The sequence below is a fragment of the Macrobrachium rosenbergii genome, chromosome 25, assembly GCF_040412425.1.
Source record: "Macrobrachium rosenbergii isolate ZJJX-2024 chromosome 25, ASM4041242v1, whole genome shotgun sequence".
NCBI classification, from domain to species: Eukaryota; Metazoa; Arthropoda; class Malacostraca; order Decapoda; family Palaemonidae; genus Macrobrachium; species Macrobrachium rosenbergii.
The window spans coordinates 27,179,410-27,199,048 of record NC_089765.1 but is presented as its reverse complement, the minus strand read 5'-3'; the positions used below and the strand labels follow the sequence as shown (position 1 = coordinate 27,199,048).

General features: G+C 35.3%; 1 protein-coding gene across 5 annotated transcripts in view; it reads left to right on the top strand.

The window, feature by feature from the left end:
* Window positions 1-19,639, top strand: part of LOC136852508 (tyrosine-protein kinase RYK-like) — a 666,481-nt gene that overhangs the window by 263,619 nt on the left and 383,223 nt on the right. For all 5 annotated transcript variants that reach the window (XM_067127187.1, XM_067127189.1, XM_067127186.1 and 2 more), the window contains exon 3: window positions 15,890-16,148. In XM_067127187.1, coding sequence (XP_066983288.1) covers window positions 15,974-16,148 — 175 coding nt within the window. In that variant the 5' untranslated portion in view covers window positions 15,890-15,973. The remainder of the gene's footprint in view (window positions 1-15,889; window positions 16,149-19,639) is intronic.

Sequence of the window (19,639 nt, the reverse complement as noted above, 5' to 3'; positions counted from 1 at the left end):
GACCATCGCCGCCTCCGATATAAGGAGGCCCTCTCCATCCTCCATTGGAAACTGTCGCTAAACGTAACCAAAGAAACCCTTCTTCTCCCTTATATATATATATATATATATATATATATATATATATATATATATATATATATATATATATATATATATATATATATATATATATATATATTTATATATATATAGTATATCTTTGCAAATTTTCTGTGATTTCTGATCCCTCTTATATATTGTTATTATAACTGTAACGATGCTGCTAATTGCTGTCATCAGCTGAAGAGCTCGGAAACTCAGAGTGCGCAAGAACCATTGCCGGGAAGGTATTTTTTTCTTTCATTTTAAATTGAGTTCACTCCCTTTTCTCGCTTGTTATATAAATACACCCCCGTTTTTTTAAATTTTCTTGGCATGTTTCTCTTTGATAAATGCTATCAGTCTATGATGGTACACATGTGATACCTGCAGCTGATGCATGCAAGTGCAATAACGATGCCTTCAACTTCGGATCCGAAATTCTCAACCGTGCTGCAGCCTTTGAACACTGACCTAACGCAGGCTTGAATTTGGTTGGGTTCCTTTTGTTCGACGGAGCACTCGTGCGAACTTCACTAATACGTTTCCTGGCTGTCGTATTATTTAAGTTCGATAAACTCCTTGAAACGGGTTGGTGTATCATGAGGAAGAAAATTCATTTCTTTGTATAACGTATGTTAAGTGTAATTTTTTTTTTTTTTTTCATTATTCCGATAACCGTTTTTGTTAGTGTTGACATGATGTATTACATCCGCCAGGGAGTTTTAAGATTTTGGTTCCGTTTGTAAGTGCGGGGTGGGTTTTCGTCAGATTACTTAGTTCTGTAACTGGAGAGAATCCTACTTCAAGAAAAATCAGGTACAAAACACATGGGATATTTCCAAATACTGTATTCAAGGAAAAACTTATATTTTAGTGGTGATTTTTCTAAACAGTTCGGTTATTTTTCACTTGGATTTAGTGATGATTTTTCTAAATAGTTCGGTTGTTTTTCACTTGGATACCTGACAGCTTTAAACCAAGAAATAGCAAGGAACGTCAAGAGGAGAAAATAGAGAAGTTAAAACTCGCATTCGATAAAAATGAAAAAAAAAAAAATCTCAGGTAGGCCTAAACCAGTTGAACGAATTTGTGAAAGATTTTTCAACAATTTGGAATTACCGTTTCCTTCGATCACCGGATTCCTCCACATCTCTGCTGGTTTTTAGAGATTTCACCCCAGGCCCTCATTTCTGCTGAGATCATGACATTTTTCATTCTCTTCTTCCCCCTCAGATAATTCCAAAGTTGATTAGGATGGGTAGATTCCATATCAGTGTATTTCTTTTATTTTTTTCTCCTTAAGAAAACTCCTCACCTTAAAAGGAAATTTCAGCTATTTTCAGGTATGATTTATAGTTCTGTGATTTTTATTGAAAGTTGAATTAAGTATAGCTAATACTAGCAACTGTACAAAGTATATTAAAAAAGAAAATTACGAAAGAGATATATTTAGTAAAATAAATATGCAAACGATGCTTGTCATAAGCAAGCATGAATATATGAAATCCAAATTTTGAATAATTTCCGAAGGTGTCTGGTATAAAACTTTATGCTTCAGTGAACAAAAAGCATCTTATTTCTTCGACCCTAAATTTCGTGATCCTTACAAATGATATGATAATGTATTCTCCGTCGGACACCGTATAGTAAGGAGCTCGAAATGCGTGCGTTGAGTCACTAAAGAAAAGAAAGAATGTACCAAAAAAAATTGGAAACAGAATCGCATTGGAATCGTACCATCGGAAACCAAACACAAGAGTCTGATGCTCCGTGGAGGCTGGTTTGGAGGCTTTGGGATCCCCCTCCCCCTCCCCCATGCCATCCAGCAGCCCCCCCTAACCGGCGCTTCGTCTACCATGAATACTAATTTGAAAGCGGCTCTCTCTCTCTATATATAACATCGAAAATCAATATTTATTTCGGTTAATAGGGAGCAAACGCTGAATTTTTTTACTCTCTCTCTCTCTCTCTCTCTCTCTCTCTCTCTCTCTCTCTCTCTCTCTCTCTCTCTCTCTCTCTCTCTCTCTCTGTATAAAGGTGCACGCTGACATATTTCCCTTTCAAGTAACGTCTCTACATCTGTCACTCCTTGGGCCATTCTTCCTACGTTATTCCTTTTCCTTGGGTTTCTTCCTTTTTTCTTGTTATATTCCTACATTTTCCAGCAAGAAGACTTAACCATTTGGGACGGAGTGAGATGGAGAGAGAGGGAATAGGAACAGGAGATGGATTCTTTTTTTTTTTTTTTTTTTTACCTGAGAGCTTATTCGAAAGTTTATTGTTTTCGCTATTTCCAGGAGTTCTGAAATTAACAAGGAGATTGGCCTCTGCTCTTTTTATTAGCTGAATAGAAAAGTAAATTTTACCTCCTATTTTCCTATTTATTTGTTTGTTCATTTTTCATTTGGTGGGGTGGGAGGCAAAGAGAAATGATTCGTACCTTCCGACGCCCGGAAATGAAAGAGCTTCTGCCATTTTGTACAGAGGACGTGACGATCGGCGTTTCCATTTTCATTTAGATAATACGTCCAGCTATTTTAATTAAACGCACTTATTCGGGATAATGTTAAACCGTCACCCAAAAAAAGAGGAATCAGATTTCATTACAGAGTTATTCCAGATATTAGTATTTAACATACGCAATTTCAGCAAATACATTTGGTACAAGTCAAAGGTTCTTCCGGTGACAGTTTTAAAAAGTTTGCCATTAAAAATAATGTGGTAATCCCCGGCCTAGTTGATATTCAGCACCCGAGAGCGTTGTTCTGAAATGTGATACTTTTCTGAAATTGACATTTTGGTTTTTGGGAGGCTGGGTGGAATTGCGGGAATAATGCATCGGCGCTGGGAGGAAAATGGACGCGTCTGAGAGCTCTTCATTTGACAGGGAGGTTACGGAATCCTCTAATATGTGGAAAAGCAGAATTGGTTTTTCCTTCGTCGTTATTACCTTCATTATGCACCTCATCCTTATTAATATCATTAATGCTCATGCCATTAAAGTTACTGACACGCCGGAAAAAGATATGCATTTTGTTCGTTCCAGTTCGCATATGTTCATTATTAAGGAGAAAGTTTCTTGTGCGGTATCAGATATAATTCAGATTGTCTAGATTTTCTTTTTTTATGGCGAATTTAATGGTCAAGAAATTAAAGTAGTTCAAGTTTGACTTGGTCATAAGTGAGGCCAGATTAGGAGAACCTCCTTGTGAAGAGATGAAAGAGTACAGGGAATTCTAGAACTTCGATGACTTGATGTTGAAGTTCATGAAATTGTTATTCCAATGATTAGACTCTAGACGAAATGGTATTATATGTACTTATCCTTGTCTTTAAAGTTTGAAGCAATTAGGTATTGACTTTATTCAGTTGTATTCAATAAAGCAATTTCATTATTTGGATTAACGGAGTTCCACAAAGAAAGATAAGCTGATAACTAACACAAACGATAGGGACAGTGTCTCGTGGATAGTAGCATATGTTGACAGGCTTATGATTGTCAGTTAAAACCGATTCAGATACAGATGTGCATGCAGCTGACCATTGTTCAGTGTACCCTCCTTTTACTGAACTTGTTAGATTATCAGCTCAACAGATGCTGTCTAGCTGGATATTTAGCAGTAATGGAAGAGCTAGCAATTGTTTCGTATTGTTCATTTGTCTTCTTGGATCATTTTCTTTTAATAGCTGATAGACGTAAGGAATGACGGTCAACCGGTTTGAAGGGGAGATTCCTATTTTATGCAAGTGTCCATTAAGAGGTGATACTGTGATACTGATCATGTCGACAGAAGAAATGGGTGTGTGAATGTCAGAATTCATTGCAAGTTTTTTGCTTCCATCATGTATCCCTTGTAGATTCATTATAGATTTGTTATTCATTGCAATACCAACCGCTTTTCTGTCCATTGATAAATACCATAAGTAAAGTAAGTGTATAGAGAGAGAGAGGCAATAACTCGAAAGACCCTGCGTAACATGTGCCGGAACACAAGTAGAAAAAGCCAGTTATGCACGTTGAGGAATGATTAACTGCACTTTCATGTTGATCAGCATTTAGAAGATAATGCAAGAACCAGGATGTCAGTGCTCTGTCAACTGCCCCCAGGACTTACAGAGAGTACAACGTAACCTGAATATCTCGAGTGGGATACTCATGAATTTTGAGGTCAGTATTGACTATTCTCCCAGACTGAATACGTTTAGATAAGAGATAACCTTGATACGCAATATGCTTGGTCTTAAGTCTATATCTGGAGGGGGCATTTGAAAGAGAAATTGTGGTGGTTCCTGAGTTGGTAAATCATTCCATATCTGAAATGCTTCGGAGTTTCTTATTGGCTGATACGAGAGTCATTCTGAATGACTGGGATTTTAATATAGCAACCATTACAGTTCCTCGGCATTTCGTCTGTGCTATCCTCACAGACTTGAATGTTGGAAAGCGTCGAGTTTCATCTCTGTGTGATTTATACTTTGCGAGTTTGAATCTTGGCTGAATAAAGAGTGGCTTCGTCAGTATTCCACTGTGCTGTTGCGCATCTCCATCAAATCAGTTAGGAATGATAAGTTTTCCCAATTCAGGTATAAGTTTTCCTCTGCGGAGAGGAAATGTTGTATTCTTAATCTTGTTGAAAAATTTAGCCTTCTAGTCAATCTAGAATACTCAATTTCTAATTCAAATTTTAAGTCTCTCTCCTTTCCTGCTAGAACTACAGCATATGTTCATTATGAAAAGGTCACTTGATTTAATCCTAGTGATTCCGGGGTTCCTTATTAAATAAATTGCTCTCACTATTTCGCATTTATTTTATTAATTTAATATCTAAATTTTTTTTTTTTATTCCTTGAGCAATAACGAAGCATTGCTTTTGAGTCGTATTCCAGCATTTCATTCAAGTTATTTAATATTTTCAGCCAACTGTGAATTCTAATTGCTACCATTCTTGTGGGAAATATTTGTCAAATTGTTCTATTTTTAAATTATTTTAAATTCTATTCAACTTTTAAATTCTTTTACATTCTCACCAAACTGAATTATGCAATGCGAAATCTGTAAAGGACCTACTTTCCCGTTTCAATAATATTTGCTTGTCCATCTCTGATTGTCTTCACAGAAACTTAACGCTGTAACTCTTAGTATCTCTCAAAAGATTCGAACGCCTGTGTCGGCAAGGTGTTCTTTGATACGCTCCTTTCTTTTTCTCTAATGGAAACACTTGTCTTCTCCCAGGTTCACTGTTTCTTGCGATGAATCTCAAAATGCTGTGTGACCAATTTAGCTTTAAGATGCCGATTTTACCAATATATTATTGATGATAGCAAATTCAACATCTCTCCTGTTGAAAAATTTTTTTTGACAAATAATTTTTCAAAATTATTATTACATAGAAAACTGTTTTTTGACAACAAAAAACAGTTTTCTATGTAAGTTGTTCACATCAAACATATTGATAAAACATTATGTCTCTCAATTTGGAATAGTAAGAGTTTTGGCGCTTCATTTTTTGTTCCTCACCTTGATAGGCGTAAATGAAAGGCAATTGATCTGATCAGTGGACACTTTATTATAGATCCTCTTGGCGTCAGCGTCAGGTGTACAGCGCGGGAGTTCCTCGTTGGACGGGTCGGTAGCGTTCTCGGGTAGTACTCTGCTGAGCCCGCGTTCGATTCTCCGGCCGGCCAATGAAGAATTAGAGGAATTTAATTTCTGGTGATAGAAATTCATTTCTCGCTTTAATATGGTTCGGATTCCACAATAATCCGTAGGTCCCGTTGCTAGGTAACCAATAGCTTCTTAGCCATGTAAAATAAGTCTAATCCTTCGGGCCAGCCCTAGGAGAGCTGTTAATCAACCCAGTGGTCCGGTTAAACTAATATATAGTTAACTTTTACAGCGCGGGGTAATATCACCGCCCGTGTCCCTTTGAACAGAAGGAGAGCCCTTCCATCGCTTCTCACAACAACTTTGTGGTGATTTGTTACCCTCGTGTTTCTCAAGTCTGTAATGTTTTCTCCTCGAAAGCAGTGCTAGGAGTTCGTTCCCTTCTTGTCTTGCACTCTATATCTGCTCTGCTCTCAAGAGGTGCGTCTTTCCCTCCGTTGGGACGAACCCTTGATTTCCTGCCCAGAGCTTTTCCTTTTTTCTCTCTCCCTCAGACGTGGGTTGGATGAGGGTATAAGGTTGGCTGTCTTATTGCCACTCTTTAAAAAATTAAAAGTGCCTGGTATATGTAATCACATATGATATAAATGAAACAGTTTGTATATGAGGACACAGAAATATATTAATGAAACATCCTAAAAATGCATAAACATTTTTATATACTGTGAATTAAATGTTAACTATTATTTATTTAGCTTCAAAGTCATCTTAAACTTGATTCATGTACTGTACAATAGATGTCATGAGCTAAACAAACGTGCTTGAATATAAACGAACTTTCATCCAGTTAACCTTTTGCTTGCAATGTAAGCACTGACATTTTGTGCCAATCTCCTTTTCTGTCCTGTGGTCAGATGATGTACAGTATATTCAGCATATCAGGGATTTCTCAAAGAGTTTGGATGCTTGTACCGTACCATATATATATAATCAACTTTCATTCTTGGACTACAAGAAGTTGTATTACCGTAATCTTTCTCTCTCTCTCTCTCTCTCTCTCTCTCTCTCTCTCTCTCTCTCTCTCTCTCTCTCTCTCTCTCTCTCTCTAAGATTTTGATTAGACCAAGTGATTCACACACACACAACAAATGATTTGGGAGTGACCTCATCAACAAACAGCTATCGAGATATCAAAGGTCATCGACGGAGACAATTAAAGCAAATATATATATATATATATATATATATATATATATATATATATATATATATATATATATATATATATATATATATATTATACACACACACCTCACAAAGATAACAAGGAAGATAAGAGTTCATTTCGCAGGACAGTTGTCTTTACATATGATAAAAGATCCTCTCCGAATAGCGGAGAGCCTTTGGCGTTTTGCTTTAATTGTCTCTGTCGATGACCTTTGATATCTCGATAGCAGCTTGTTGATGAGGTCACTCCCAAATCATTTGTTCTGTGTGTGAATCACTTGTTCTAATTTTAGGGGTCCGGAGACGAGGTATTGTAGGGAGAGATGATATCTTCTTTAAGCTTATCGAATATAAATAGATCTGTAAAATATAAGGCGGACAGCTGATGAATACGCTTCAAGATCCATAGGTATTTAATAAGCAGCGGGAATATTAAGATCAGGAAAGAGCAATTCACCATTTTAGAGCGAACGTTGTATGGAAAAAATATTACGAAAGTGCGTATGTAAAAACAGCAAAGGTATTTTTATAAGTCCCTAAAATCTGGAAATTGACATGTAGGGTTGCCAAATACCAAAAAAAAAAACAAAAATGAGTGAAATTCAGAGACAGATGCACTCAAACTAGTTCAGTATTAATCTGTCGCTGAGCTATCGCTAGTAAAGTCACAGAACTGCCAAGTGCTTTTAAACTTTCTTCTTTATTTATTTATTTTTTTCATTGTACGTACGGCTGTAGTTTCTGGGCACAGTCTGTGAAAACTATTCAGCATGATTTTCAATATAAATAAGAAATATAATTTACTATCTTGGGTGTGGATGCTGTAAAAATTGATTAGAGGATTTTAAATTAAATGAAGCGAGGTAAAATTCCATTGCATACCTGACAAAAGGTATTACCTTCGAAATTAGAGTTCAGGTTGAAGAGCGGGGAAAACAATTTTTCTTTAAACAAGACACGCAATAAGTTGATGAATAGGTAAGAACAAAGAAAAGCAAGCGGCCAGCCAAACATTCAGTCATGGCACGAGGGAGATCTGTGCTGCTTTTAAGAGGAAGGCAATCAATATGAAAACAAACCAGCGTAATTACGAGGAATTATCGCGTGAAACACTATCGACGTATTCCAGCAAATCACAACAAGGCACTTTTGTAAACAGGGATATTTATGTTTAAAACAATTAGCCCTATTGGCGATTTGGGTGATAATCCGGGTAATGTCATTATCAAACCAAACACAAGGTTAATTAGCTCGGACGTAATGCCCCTGTTTACCAAAGAACTTGTTGATGGCGTGTCGTGTATTTTACAGGAGCCTTTGAGAACTGTCGTAGTCGGGGTCTAAACTGTCTCTGATTATTCGTAACGTGTGCATTTGATGTTAATTTTGGTATTTCTGTCTTGTTAGAGGGATCTATGCAATATTTTTCTCTTTGCTTTTCGATGCTTGCATGTATATTCACTGAATAATTAGAAAATATCTTGAATTATGTGTACAGCTGAATTTCTGTTGAGGTGTGTAAAGAAGGCAGTATTTCTAGCATTATTTATTTTTTCTAGGTAACAGGCCTAGCTAGAGTAACCTATTTTTATTTTATCATCATTATCTGAGGAACCAAATGAGTTTCGTATAAATGCTCTGAGTTAGCCATTATATTAAATCTTCATCAGTTGGTAACCTTGGTTATTTCTTTGGTCGATTTTTATGAAATTGCAATAAGTCAATTTATCTTCATTACTTTTAAACGCCTAGAATTCCCCCGATAATTTGAAAATTAGCGAAATGTAGCATAATAAAAATGGAAATATTTCTCTCCTCAAAAAAGAAATAATCTTAAGTGTGCCACTTTTAGCAAAGTTCTGTAGTTTAATTCTGTTTTATAATATTTTACATATAAAGTCCATGCAAAACTGTATGAAACACATATGGGATTAGATGCAGAAATTTAGTCTTATCGGAAACCGATAACGCTGATCTCAATAGTATCTCAAACTAGGCAAGCGAAAATGGGAGCATTTCATTCCTCAAGGCAGAAGCCATTCCCCGAGGAAGAAGCATCTTCCTACAGCTTCACAATAACCAATAATGTTCGAGAATTTTGGATTTCAACCCCTCATGCATATTAAAGTTTCGCGTTGATTTCGTCCTTCCCTGTTTAGAGTATTGGATTCCAATCTGGAATGGCTCATCTTCTGTGTTCATCTCCAGTAAGACGGAATTAATGGCAATTCATCTTGATCAGTGACCCCATTCTTTGACTTCCCTCGGGATGACCTCCCTCTTGTTTATAGGTATTATTATGGCAACTGTTCCTTTGAGCTTAGGAACAACCCGTCCTCCTCGCAGGCTGACTCTTAACTACACTGGGCAACCTCTTAACACACTTTATTATGAGTAGATGTCAGTAGATCTCGTATTGCACAGTTCGTTTACTCTCTGCTTTTTTTGGCAAAAGGTTGGAATTCTCATCCTGCATCAGTTTATTTTTAGCCCATAACCATCCATCTATTAAGAGGCAAGATATTGCTTCCTCACGTTTGAGAACTATCATTTATCTCATTATGAAATGTAAATATGTATATATATATATATATATATATATATATATATATATATATATATATATATATATATATATATATTATATGTGTGTACATATTATATATATTATATACATATGTGTGTCTGTATATATATATATATATATATATATATATATATATATATATATATATATATATATATATATATATAATGGACAAAATTTCGTGGAAAATGGAGTCAAATAAGGAATAAGCAGAGTAGTATTTTAAAGGACATTTTTCATTGTGAATAGTTACGAGACTGGCATATCCCATTATCAGGTTATCTAGAAATATAAATACAATTTCCTAAAACCCTACACTCTAAGGTATAATGAAAGTAAAATAAAAGAAATCAGAACTAGATTCTAAGAATTATAATTGAACAACGCCCTTTATTCTGTAGAAATAGCAATCAAAAGAAGAATAAAAGGGTATTAAAAGTTAATAAAAAAAGAGCTTATCGATTTAAAAGAAAAGCATTTCAACTGACCTTTCAATAGTAAATAGTTTCTGAGTTATGGTGAATTCCAGTCACCAGAGTGCCTGGCTAACATGGAAAAAAAAAAGAGTCATTACTGAGAGGATTGTCGTGACGATGGGATTATTTGCGAATGGCAGTATATGCTTATTTGGTAAGTGGCCTATTTAAGTGATTGGCTTAAGTGTCCAAAGTCACAGACCCAAAACTAGCGTTTTGATTTCCCAATATTGCTACACGTATCTATATAGACCACAGATGACTAAAAGTCACTAAGTTGTCTTTAAACCTAAGAAAAACTTTTGAATTATATTTTTTAGCCAGAAAATAACTTTGACACAGTGTCGTTGTCATTAGGTTGGTCATTGTTTAAAATTCCTTGGTGGTTCGGTTGAGTTCCCTGTGAGTATCGGCCAAATTGCTGAATTTCACTGGTACAGTTGAGGCAGTGCCCAGAGCTTGTGGCCTTTACATGCACTGAGGTCTGTATGCCCTTGTCACTGTTTTGGGTTGGGACATCATCCAGGACGACCTGTAGAACCTTGGCCTGAACTGCCATGTCCTCGCTAAATGTCCCCCACTCTGCAAAATGCTTAAGCTTGAAACTTTACTGGGCAGTATCCTCTACCTCGAGTGAGAATGGAATGTTTCCTCAACAGGACCCGTCAACGAACCCTTTAAGATTAAGGACCAGCATCACAGCAATATCTTGTAGTACTAAAACAATGTAGCAGTTAAGAAGCTTTGTTCTAAAGCAAACACTATTACATAGAGGCTGACAAGAGCCTTAAATATGTTCTCCTGCAAGGAGGACACAGATCTGTTCAAGACTGAAGGCATATTCCAAGATTCTACAAATTTCTAAAGGATAACCAGGAACTGGATATATATAACATTAAAATGCTGTCCAGTAAGCTCAGCAAGGAAATCAATTCCAAATTGAATGGTATCAAACTCCCAAAGATAGTAGGGATTTTACCCTTGTAAGACTCATAAGGCTGGGAATGCAGAGAGATTGACATACAATACATTCCCTTTCACTCCCTTTTGCTACAATATCACCTCTTCAGTCAGTTTCCAGGGAATTGAATATGGAGTCACTCTTCACAAATTTGCCTTTTTTGTGAATGACTGATTGAATACAACCATTCTACAGCAGAATAGTTGAAACCTTATTGGGATTTCAAGGTTCTACAATACAAAGTTTCATGAAGTACAAACAAAAAATGCATGATATTGACATCCTTCATAAATTTCTTCATGGGATGCATCGAGAATGGTTCCTGCAATCTAAATGATATGTTGACAAGTCTTTTGTTAAGGTAATTGAAATGTCTTCCTTGAGATTTGGGGTATACTTTATGCTTCAGAGGCATTGAAACTTGCCTTCATAGACTCTTAATAACCAGGAACAGGTATACAGGAATACCAGTGAAGTTTGATTATTTTAGTTTTATTTTTATTTATTTTAAACTGCGGGAGTTTATTTATCTATGAATTCTCCAACACAGTTGGAAGTAATTTTTCATTATCAAAACAACCACGTTAATAAAAGTAAATACTTATGAAAACCAGAAATCTACATCATATTAAGAGGTATAAAGAATGATTAAAAAAAAATCATCGCCAGTAGACATTATTAGTTTTTGTTTATTTTAAATGAATATACAAGAAATATAATCTTTGGTGTTGTATTGTGGCTTCTAGTTACAGGTAATCCCTAAAAATTTCTGTTAGTCGAAAAGATTTTATTTACTTTCCTGCTATTTTTTCATCTTAAGAGAGGAAATATTTTAACTTTTTATTTAAAAAAATTAAACAACAGAGATAATGATTTTTTTTATTGGTATCTATGAATATATTTATATCCCAGAAATATGATATAATATAAAAACATTACACAGTTTTTATTTATATATTATAATATAATTTTGACAAAAATTATTTTAGAAATATTGCTTTTGTTTTAACAACAGAGATAATGATTGTTTTATGATATATATATATGTTTTACCTGAAGAATCACATATATATAAGATGTTAACTTAACAAAGGGTGGTTGAAATGTTTTACCAGCAGAACGTTAGCCATTTTATTAGCTTTTTTTTTTTTCCATTTATACGCATTCAACATCTACACACATTTCAATATCATAAGAGAGAGTTGGCTCAATTGTTCCCTCATACATTCTTTTGCACAAGCAACATTGCTATCTTCGCTTCAGCTTTTCTGAGACTCGCTTATTTTTATCTATCATCCTCGATAAAATTTAGATTATACATATAAAGTGTGTGTAAGTATTAATATATTCGAACAAATATGATTATATGTATATATATTTTAGGATATTTTATATAAAATTTTTTTAAACTTATTTATTTATTTTTGGTTTTCTATTTAAATTTATCACGGCGTCAATAGTTAGATGTTGTGATGCCAGTTTTAATAGACATAATCAGCCAATCAGTCATCGTCTTAAATTTTTCCCAAACGCTTAAACGAATCTGGTTCTATTCTCCCACCATACATATTACGTTCAAACTCTTCTTCTGGTTTCTAAATATGGGAAGATTATAAGATTGATTTTACTGTGATTAAAAATAGTGAAGCCAAAAATCACATACAAATTGTTAAATACTTATCTCCAATAAATTCACTGGAAAATAAAATTCAGAATTAGCTTTAGGAATAAAGTCAGTTATTCCACCAGGCTGTTCAGCATCTGGGAAAGATGGTATTGGGAAGGGGATGGGATTGCTGTATGGGGAGGTTCCGGGAGGGGGACAGGGCTGACTCTGCCTGTAAATCGTCTCTAAGAGCATTTTTCTAACAATGATTTCTTCGGCTGACAGTTTTATGAGTAAATTCCAGCTCGGAGGAGAGTTTCTCAAACAATGCCAACTGTGGGATACTATAAAGATGCCACAGAGGAATTCTTATCCAAGAAAACTGCCTCTAGATGGCTGAAGTAAATGGCACTTGGGTGTTTGGAAGTCAAGCCTCCATTTTTTACTTTTTTTTTTTTTTTTTTTTTTTTTTTGTCCGGAAGAAAGGTTGTAGTAAGGCAACTTTAGCCAAGTATAGAAGTTAGGGTTAACGAATGATTTATCTATAATCTCTCTCTCTCTCTCTCTCTCTCTCTCTCTCTCTCTCTCTCTCTCTTATATTAAAACCGCCTTCATCTTGATGCCAGATGTAAATTTCATCACAATCACCGGCCAAAAAATATATGCCAGTGTAAGGAGGTTATAATCTCGCTTTTTTTTTGTTCCAGTGTAACAAGCTTATTCCTTAAAGAAAGAATACTTTACTGAAACGTTATTTTTATTATATACGATCTGTAAAAAACACGAATTCCTTGGTGGAAATCTAAAACTCCTCCCAGAAATCACCTGCCCCCTCCTGCGAAACAGATTCATTTTTGAATCTTGCATTTATGCCTCAAAATTGAGTATCTTTTCATTCTCAACGCAAAGCCAGGGTAGATGCAAGCAATTTTTTTTTTTTTTGAGCATTGTAGTAGCAATGCTTTTTTACTTCACTGTTGTGATTAATTTAACCTAGTTAATTCTACCAGATAGTTCAATCTTTTTCAACCACGGAACAGTAATCTGATATATTTTACCATTAGTTGTTACGGGAATATCACTGCATGAGAAAATTAATTTGTACGTATCCTCAATTTGAGCGAGATCATCGGGCTTTTATCATTTTTACCTGTTAAATGGAATCATTTCAAAGCTTTATACTTACGAGATGGGGAGAACTGGGCGGAAGATCTTTCTGAGTCTGTATGACCACATAGTTGCAGTTACGACTTGGACCATCGACGGATGGTCTCATGTTTGTCAATTTTTCTTAGGTTGTATTTCAACAGAGATCTTTCAGTCACAATTGATCACTAATCCCCTCTGCCTGCCGAGAGCAACCAGATCGCGGAACAGCAGTACCAATATGCAGTTAATGTGCCTAGCTGTCGAACTTCTCAGTTCCAGATGTCCTTTATTCCACGCACTGTTGAACTGTGGAACAGCTTCCCAGAGGATGTCGTGCAATTGGAACTTCAGAAGTTCAAGCGAAGATGCAATGCATTGTTACCCTAATACTATTCTCCTTGCATTTTGATACATTTTTGTTTATTTATTAATTTATTTATTTTTTTCTTTTTAAGAAGTGGGATCTCTTTTTATGTATTTCCCTCCACCTCCTCTTACTTCTACCGAATGAACACCATATTCTTTGGAAGCTTGTTCCATATGAGTAGGTTTCATCTTATGAATAATAAAAATAATATAATATCCAACTCCAAGGAGCTTTAAGGTTTTTTTGTGGGAAATGGGAATTTCAAGTTCCTGTAGCTAGAGCCAGGCGAACTCTTGATGGTCTTGTAGTTGGGTTTTGTGTCTTTATCATCAGATAATAATGGTTTCTACGAAAATTTTTCTTTTAGAATTTATAGAGTTAAATGATGCTCCCCGGACGCCTCAGTGACAGATGGCTTAAATTTTTCTCAAATAAAATCACAGGATATGTTAAGTTTTCTGACAAATTAGTTGATTTACCTAAACTTAGCTTGCTCTTTTCTTAAGTGGAACTTGTCAGTTCCATATATAATTATCTGAAGTGCACGTAATCGTAGTGTCTTCCTGTTGTATTAAGACTCAGAACAGGACCCACATCATTGAATTATGTAGTAGCGTTGCTGGCATTCCATCAGTGGGGGCCATAGGTGGGGCCAAGATATTTTTTGGGGGGCCAAAGAAAATCACACAGAACTATTGTACCATTTCTGTAATTAGTAAAATATGCTATTCTCAAATGTATATATCCATGTGAATGAAGGAAAATAATAGTATTAGTAATTAATAAACCTGTATTTGAAATATAGAGTTCAATTTTCAATTAATTTTTAACTTCTATATGCAAATGTTAAAGTTTAGCTACAAAGGGAATTTCAACTGAGGGGGGCCAGTGGGGGAACCAAGCATCTGACTTGTGGGGCCTGGGCCCCTGTCACCCCCCACCCATAGCGACGTAACTGGAATTACGACTACTCAGTGACTTAGCATTCTCGTAACGTCCACGAAAAGCAGTCTATAGATGAATTTTGAGAAAGCTTCGGGATTATTAGGCTTATAGTGAGAAAAGTTACGGGACGTTTGTTTATACTTTCATAGCTAATAATTCCCATGAAAGAAACAGTCATTCACTGAGGTGAGACTTGATTACATGTGAAACTCTAATGAATGAATTATTTAGTAAATACTGTAACAGATGAAATTGACTTTCTGCTCAGTATAAAAAATCATACTGACAAATCCCTATTTCATTGTTTATTTGTGTAACTCAGTTTTTAATTCACAGATAAGGAAGTTCATGATCCTAGAATGCATGGTTCTGAAAGTATACTATATGTATCTTTGTACAACCTGGAAGTAAAACATACATACCATTTACAGTCCCTTGTACAAACTGGATCATTATATGCGCCGTACCGGATGTATGTGTGTATCTATGAATGCATGGGTATATATCTAACTGGCAATATGTTATATATATATATATATATATATATATATATATATATATATTTATATACATATATATATATACATATAATTTTTTTCGTGCATTTCAGATTTCAAATATTTGAAAGATACATTAATTAAAGACTGATATTTCAGTTTTATTGTTGACTTACATACTCCACGATTTAGATGATAGTGAAATTAGATATATTCCTTTCCACATTTTTGGTATACAAGAATAGAATTAACTGAGGCATCATTTCAGTTACCATCATATACGGTGTCATTAAGGCTTAGAATTCCCAGTTTTTATTTTTTTTATTTTTTAAATGTCAAAGTTTAACCTTTGAATTCTAATAGTTTATTTTGTTTCCTGTTTCAGTGCCATGACCTCGCGCCGGCGGTCACCTCCCAACTGAAGGCCGCCATGCTCTCGCTCGGATGATCACCCGCCCATGAGACCAAGATGCTGGTGGCTATGGGCGGAGGTGAACGCGACGAAGAGGGCGGGCCAAGAGCTTGGCGCCGGGGGTGGTGGTGGATAGTGATGGCTCTTGTGGTTTCCATGGCAGTCCTGCCCATGCCCGCAAAGGCCAAGATTGACCTCTACATGTCGAGCGATGAAACGCATCGTCTGCTAGGTAAGTTACTCTCGCTTTCCTCCTTCGTACCACTCCTGGTTATCTAATCGTTCCCGTCATTCCTTATTTATATTTCTCCGCATTGCTTAATTTGGTTTAACATTGCTATATTTAGTTATTAGTTTGTCATCCTCTGTATTTATTGATTGCCTAAATTTGTGGTTTTTAAATATTTATGAAAATCCTGTATCTACCGTATGCTTTTGGTTAAGAAAGTTGTTCATTAGCCAAATCTATATATATATATATATATATATATATATATATATATATATATATATATATATATATATATATGTTATGGTAATTAGTGCTTGCTGTCGTGTCATGTCAGGTAAGTGCAAATCCCCAGAGGCTCTGCGATGGTTAGGATATAAGAACTATTTTTAGATAATACTTATTTTGATTTCCTAATACTTATTTTGACTTACTACTTTGGGTCCTGGGTCTGAAATTATGCGGCAGATTTAATTTCGAAAAGTTCACAGGTTGTTGTTGAGTGTCTAAACGCTTACAGGCTTACATCATTACTCTGATATTTTTCGATTTATACAACTTTGTGGTATTTTATTTCTACTAGGAAAGGATATTTTGGTTTCGTTGGTGGCCTGTGTATATAATGCATATCCATGTCTTACCTTTATTTACTCATCTTCATCTATTTATGAGTGCATTTATCTATGTACCGGTATGTTTACCTGTGAATATAGGTCTGTTTACTCTCTTTGCCTTTCTCTTTCAAGTAATCTTCCCTATATTTGTTTTCGTATTTTACCGAGTCTCTCTCGCCCTTCCCTAGTGTGCCCTTTCCTCCGCTAAGCCTATTACATCCATCGATAGATGTCATCCATTGTTTACGAACAAAATACTCTTCGACGTGTCAAATTCCCATTTGTTATCGATGGTAGCCCGACGGCTTTCAAAAGTAGTGCGCCTTACCGAGAAATCTCTCTCTCTCTCTCTCTCTATATATATATATATATATATATATATATATATATATATATATATATATATATATATATATATATATATATATATATATATATATATATATATATTATTTATTTATATATATATACATGTATTTATATTATGTATATATACACATATATACATACATAGGTTACATGCTATTTAGGTATTTAGGTATATTTTCTCTTTTATACAATACCTATTTTAGTCAGCGGCATTGTTCGTAAATACTATCTTCTTATCAAGACTTTGAACAGTCTATGCTTCTTTTTCTTTTCAGGCAAGCCTCTCAGGAATAAGGAAAAATTATTTACTCGTCTTTCCATTCACTTATTTTAGTCGACGGGCCGTTTCCTCTCCCATCGGCGACATCTTCAGGACTAAATTGCAAATTGACATTCAAGGTTTTTATTACTACACGCAGACTTTGCGGCTATGCCTAAATTTTCAACATGACGTCATTGGGTGCCGAATTTCTATTGGTCGGCAGGTCTCATTGTCTCGCTGGTGGTGTGTAGAGTGATAGTAGTGCAACTTGTGTTAGCAATTGCTGAGGGCTTTAGATGTCCCTTTGGTGCATTTAAATTTGTGTACTGTATCTGTCGACTCCCACATCTCTCTACTTGGGCCTGTGCTATTTCGCATTACAAGGTTGCTGACTAGGTTCGGGCGGCAGTACACACGTAAGGAAATACTCTCGTTAGGATTCGTAGGTGTTGTACCGCTGGCAGCTGTCCTTTTCATGTCCTTGACCTCGTCCTTGAAACGGTTGTGATATACAGCTTTGTAATACACGTCCAGCTGTTTTCGTATGCAACTTTCTATTAGGTTGTTGTCGTACCCGCTGTTAGCTAGGAGCTGCGTAACGTTTTCGAACTCTGCATGAGTAGCTTTCCGTGTAGAACAGTGCGTAATTGAACGTCTCACGAACGCGCCTGCCACAAGAGCGTTTGTAAGTGTCAGGTTACTTCTCCCACGGGTCAGTGCCTTAATTTGGTTCTGAAAACGTCTCCCGAGGAAACAGTCCATCGATAAGAGTAGGTTAATGGATAGAAACGTGAATCAGTTTTCCTTATTACTGAGAAGCTTTCTTGAAGTGAAAAAGTCTTGATAAGAAGATAGTCTTGATAAGAACATGGTTGACTTCAATAGAAATATATATTATATATATATATATATATATATATATATATATATATATATATATATATATATATATATATATATATATATATATATATGGATATGTCCGCGTGTATGTGTGTTTTGCCCCTTGCGCGTCTGAAATGGTGAAAATGATCAATAGGTGTATTTAGAAATTAAATATAGAAAATAATTAATGTACAAATGGTTTGCATGCAGCTGATGTACTTTGATGCTTTAGGTTTATCATGATTGATAAATTTGTCCTTATTTTAGGAATTAACATGGGAATATTGGCAGGAATCGACAAAGAAGTGTCATAAACGAAATTATTACAAGAATCAAAACGAAAGATACCAGTTTGGTGACGGACCCAAGCAATATGTATAAACTCCATTTATCAGCAAAGGAAAGTGCTTGACAATTTTTACGCCTTTATGTTATGATAATGCTATACCGTTCTTTTAATTCTTACAGTATTTAACATAATAAATCTGTAAGACCGCCATTGATCGTCTGAGTTGGTTGGGAACTGTCCAGAGGCCAACCCATATCCCCTTCCGCAACGTACCATATGAGCCTCTTAGCTGAAGACTGGTTTTAACTAAACCAACCAACGACCGCCGTTGATAACGAAAAATCTGTGCCTAGTGTGCCTTGGTCTTACCTCTTTACCTGTACCTCCTAACTTTGTATTTGTTTCAGTTGTTTCACCGTATTAGACAAAGTATTTGAACAGTCTAGCTCGGGCATGTTTGATGAGCTGTTTCAATAAACACCTCAGACCAAAGTACATTGAAATTAGTTGTCCATTTATATATTTGTTCGATATTTCCGTCACTCTTGTAAATAAGCGCGCTTATTCACGCTTATGAGGGTTGTGAGATCATGATTTTTTTTTCCTTTTATTAAATAGACGTTCTTTACAAAATGTCTTCGTTCTTATTGAAGTGGTAACTTCACAAGTAGAATGGACAGATACAAGAAAAATAGCGATAACAACATTAATTACCATAATGATGACAGTATAATGATGATGATACCAGTTTTTTCTGTAATATCATTATATTGCGTTTATCATTACAATGTCTTAGTTTTGTGTCCTTTCCCTATGATATTTTGAGTTATATGAATTTGGCGAAATTCTTCTCATGAGCTTCGTGTTGCAACAAATGCCATTTATTTCTTTCTCTTTGCTACGAGGCTTTATGTACAACGAAATTTGCATTCTTGTTTTTCATTATGTTCGAATAATTTTAAAACAACCGAAAGCGATTTGCATTTTCCTCATGATCATGCCTTATGATTGTAGAAATGAATCTTGTTTTGTCATAAAATGCGGCTTCATAAGCAAATATCTCGTGTGATGTGAA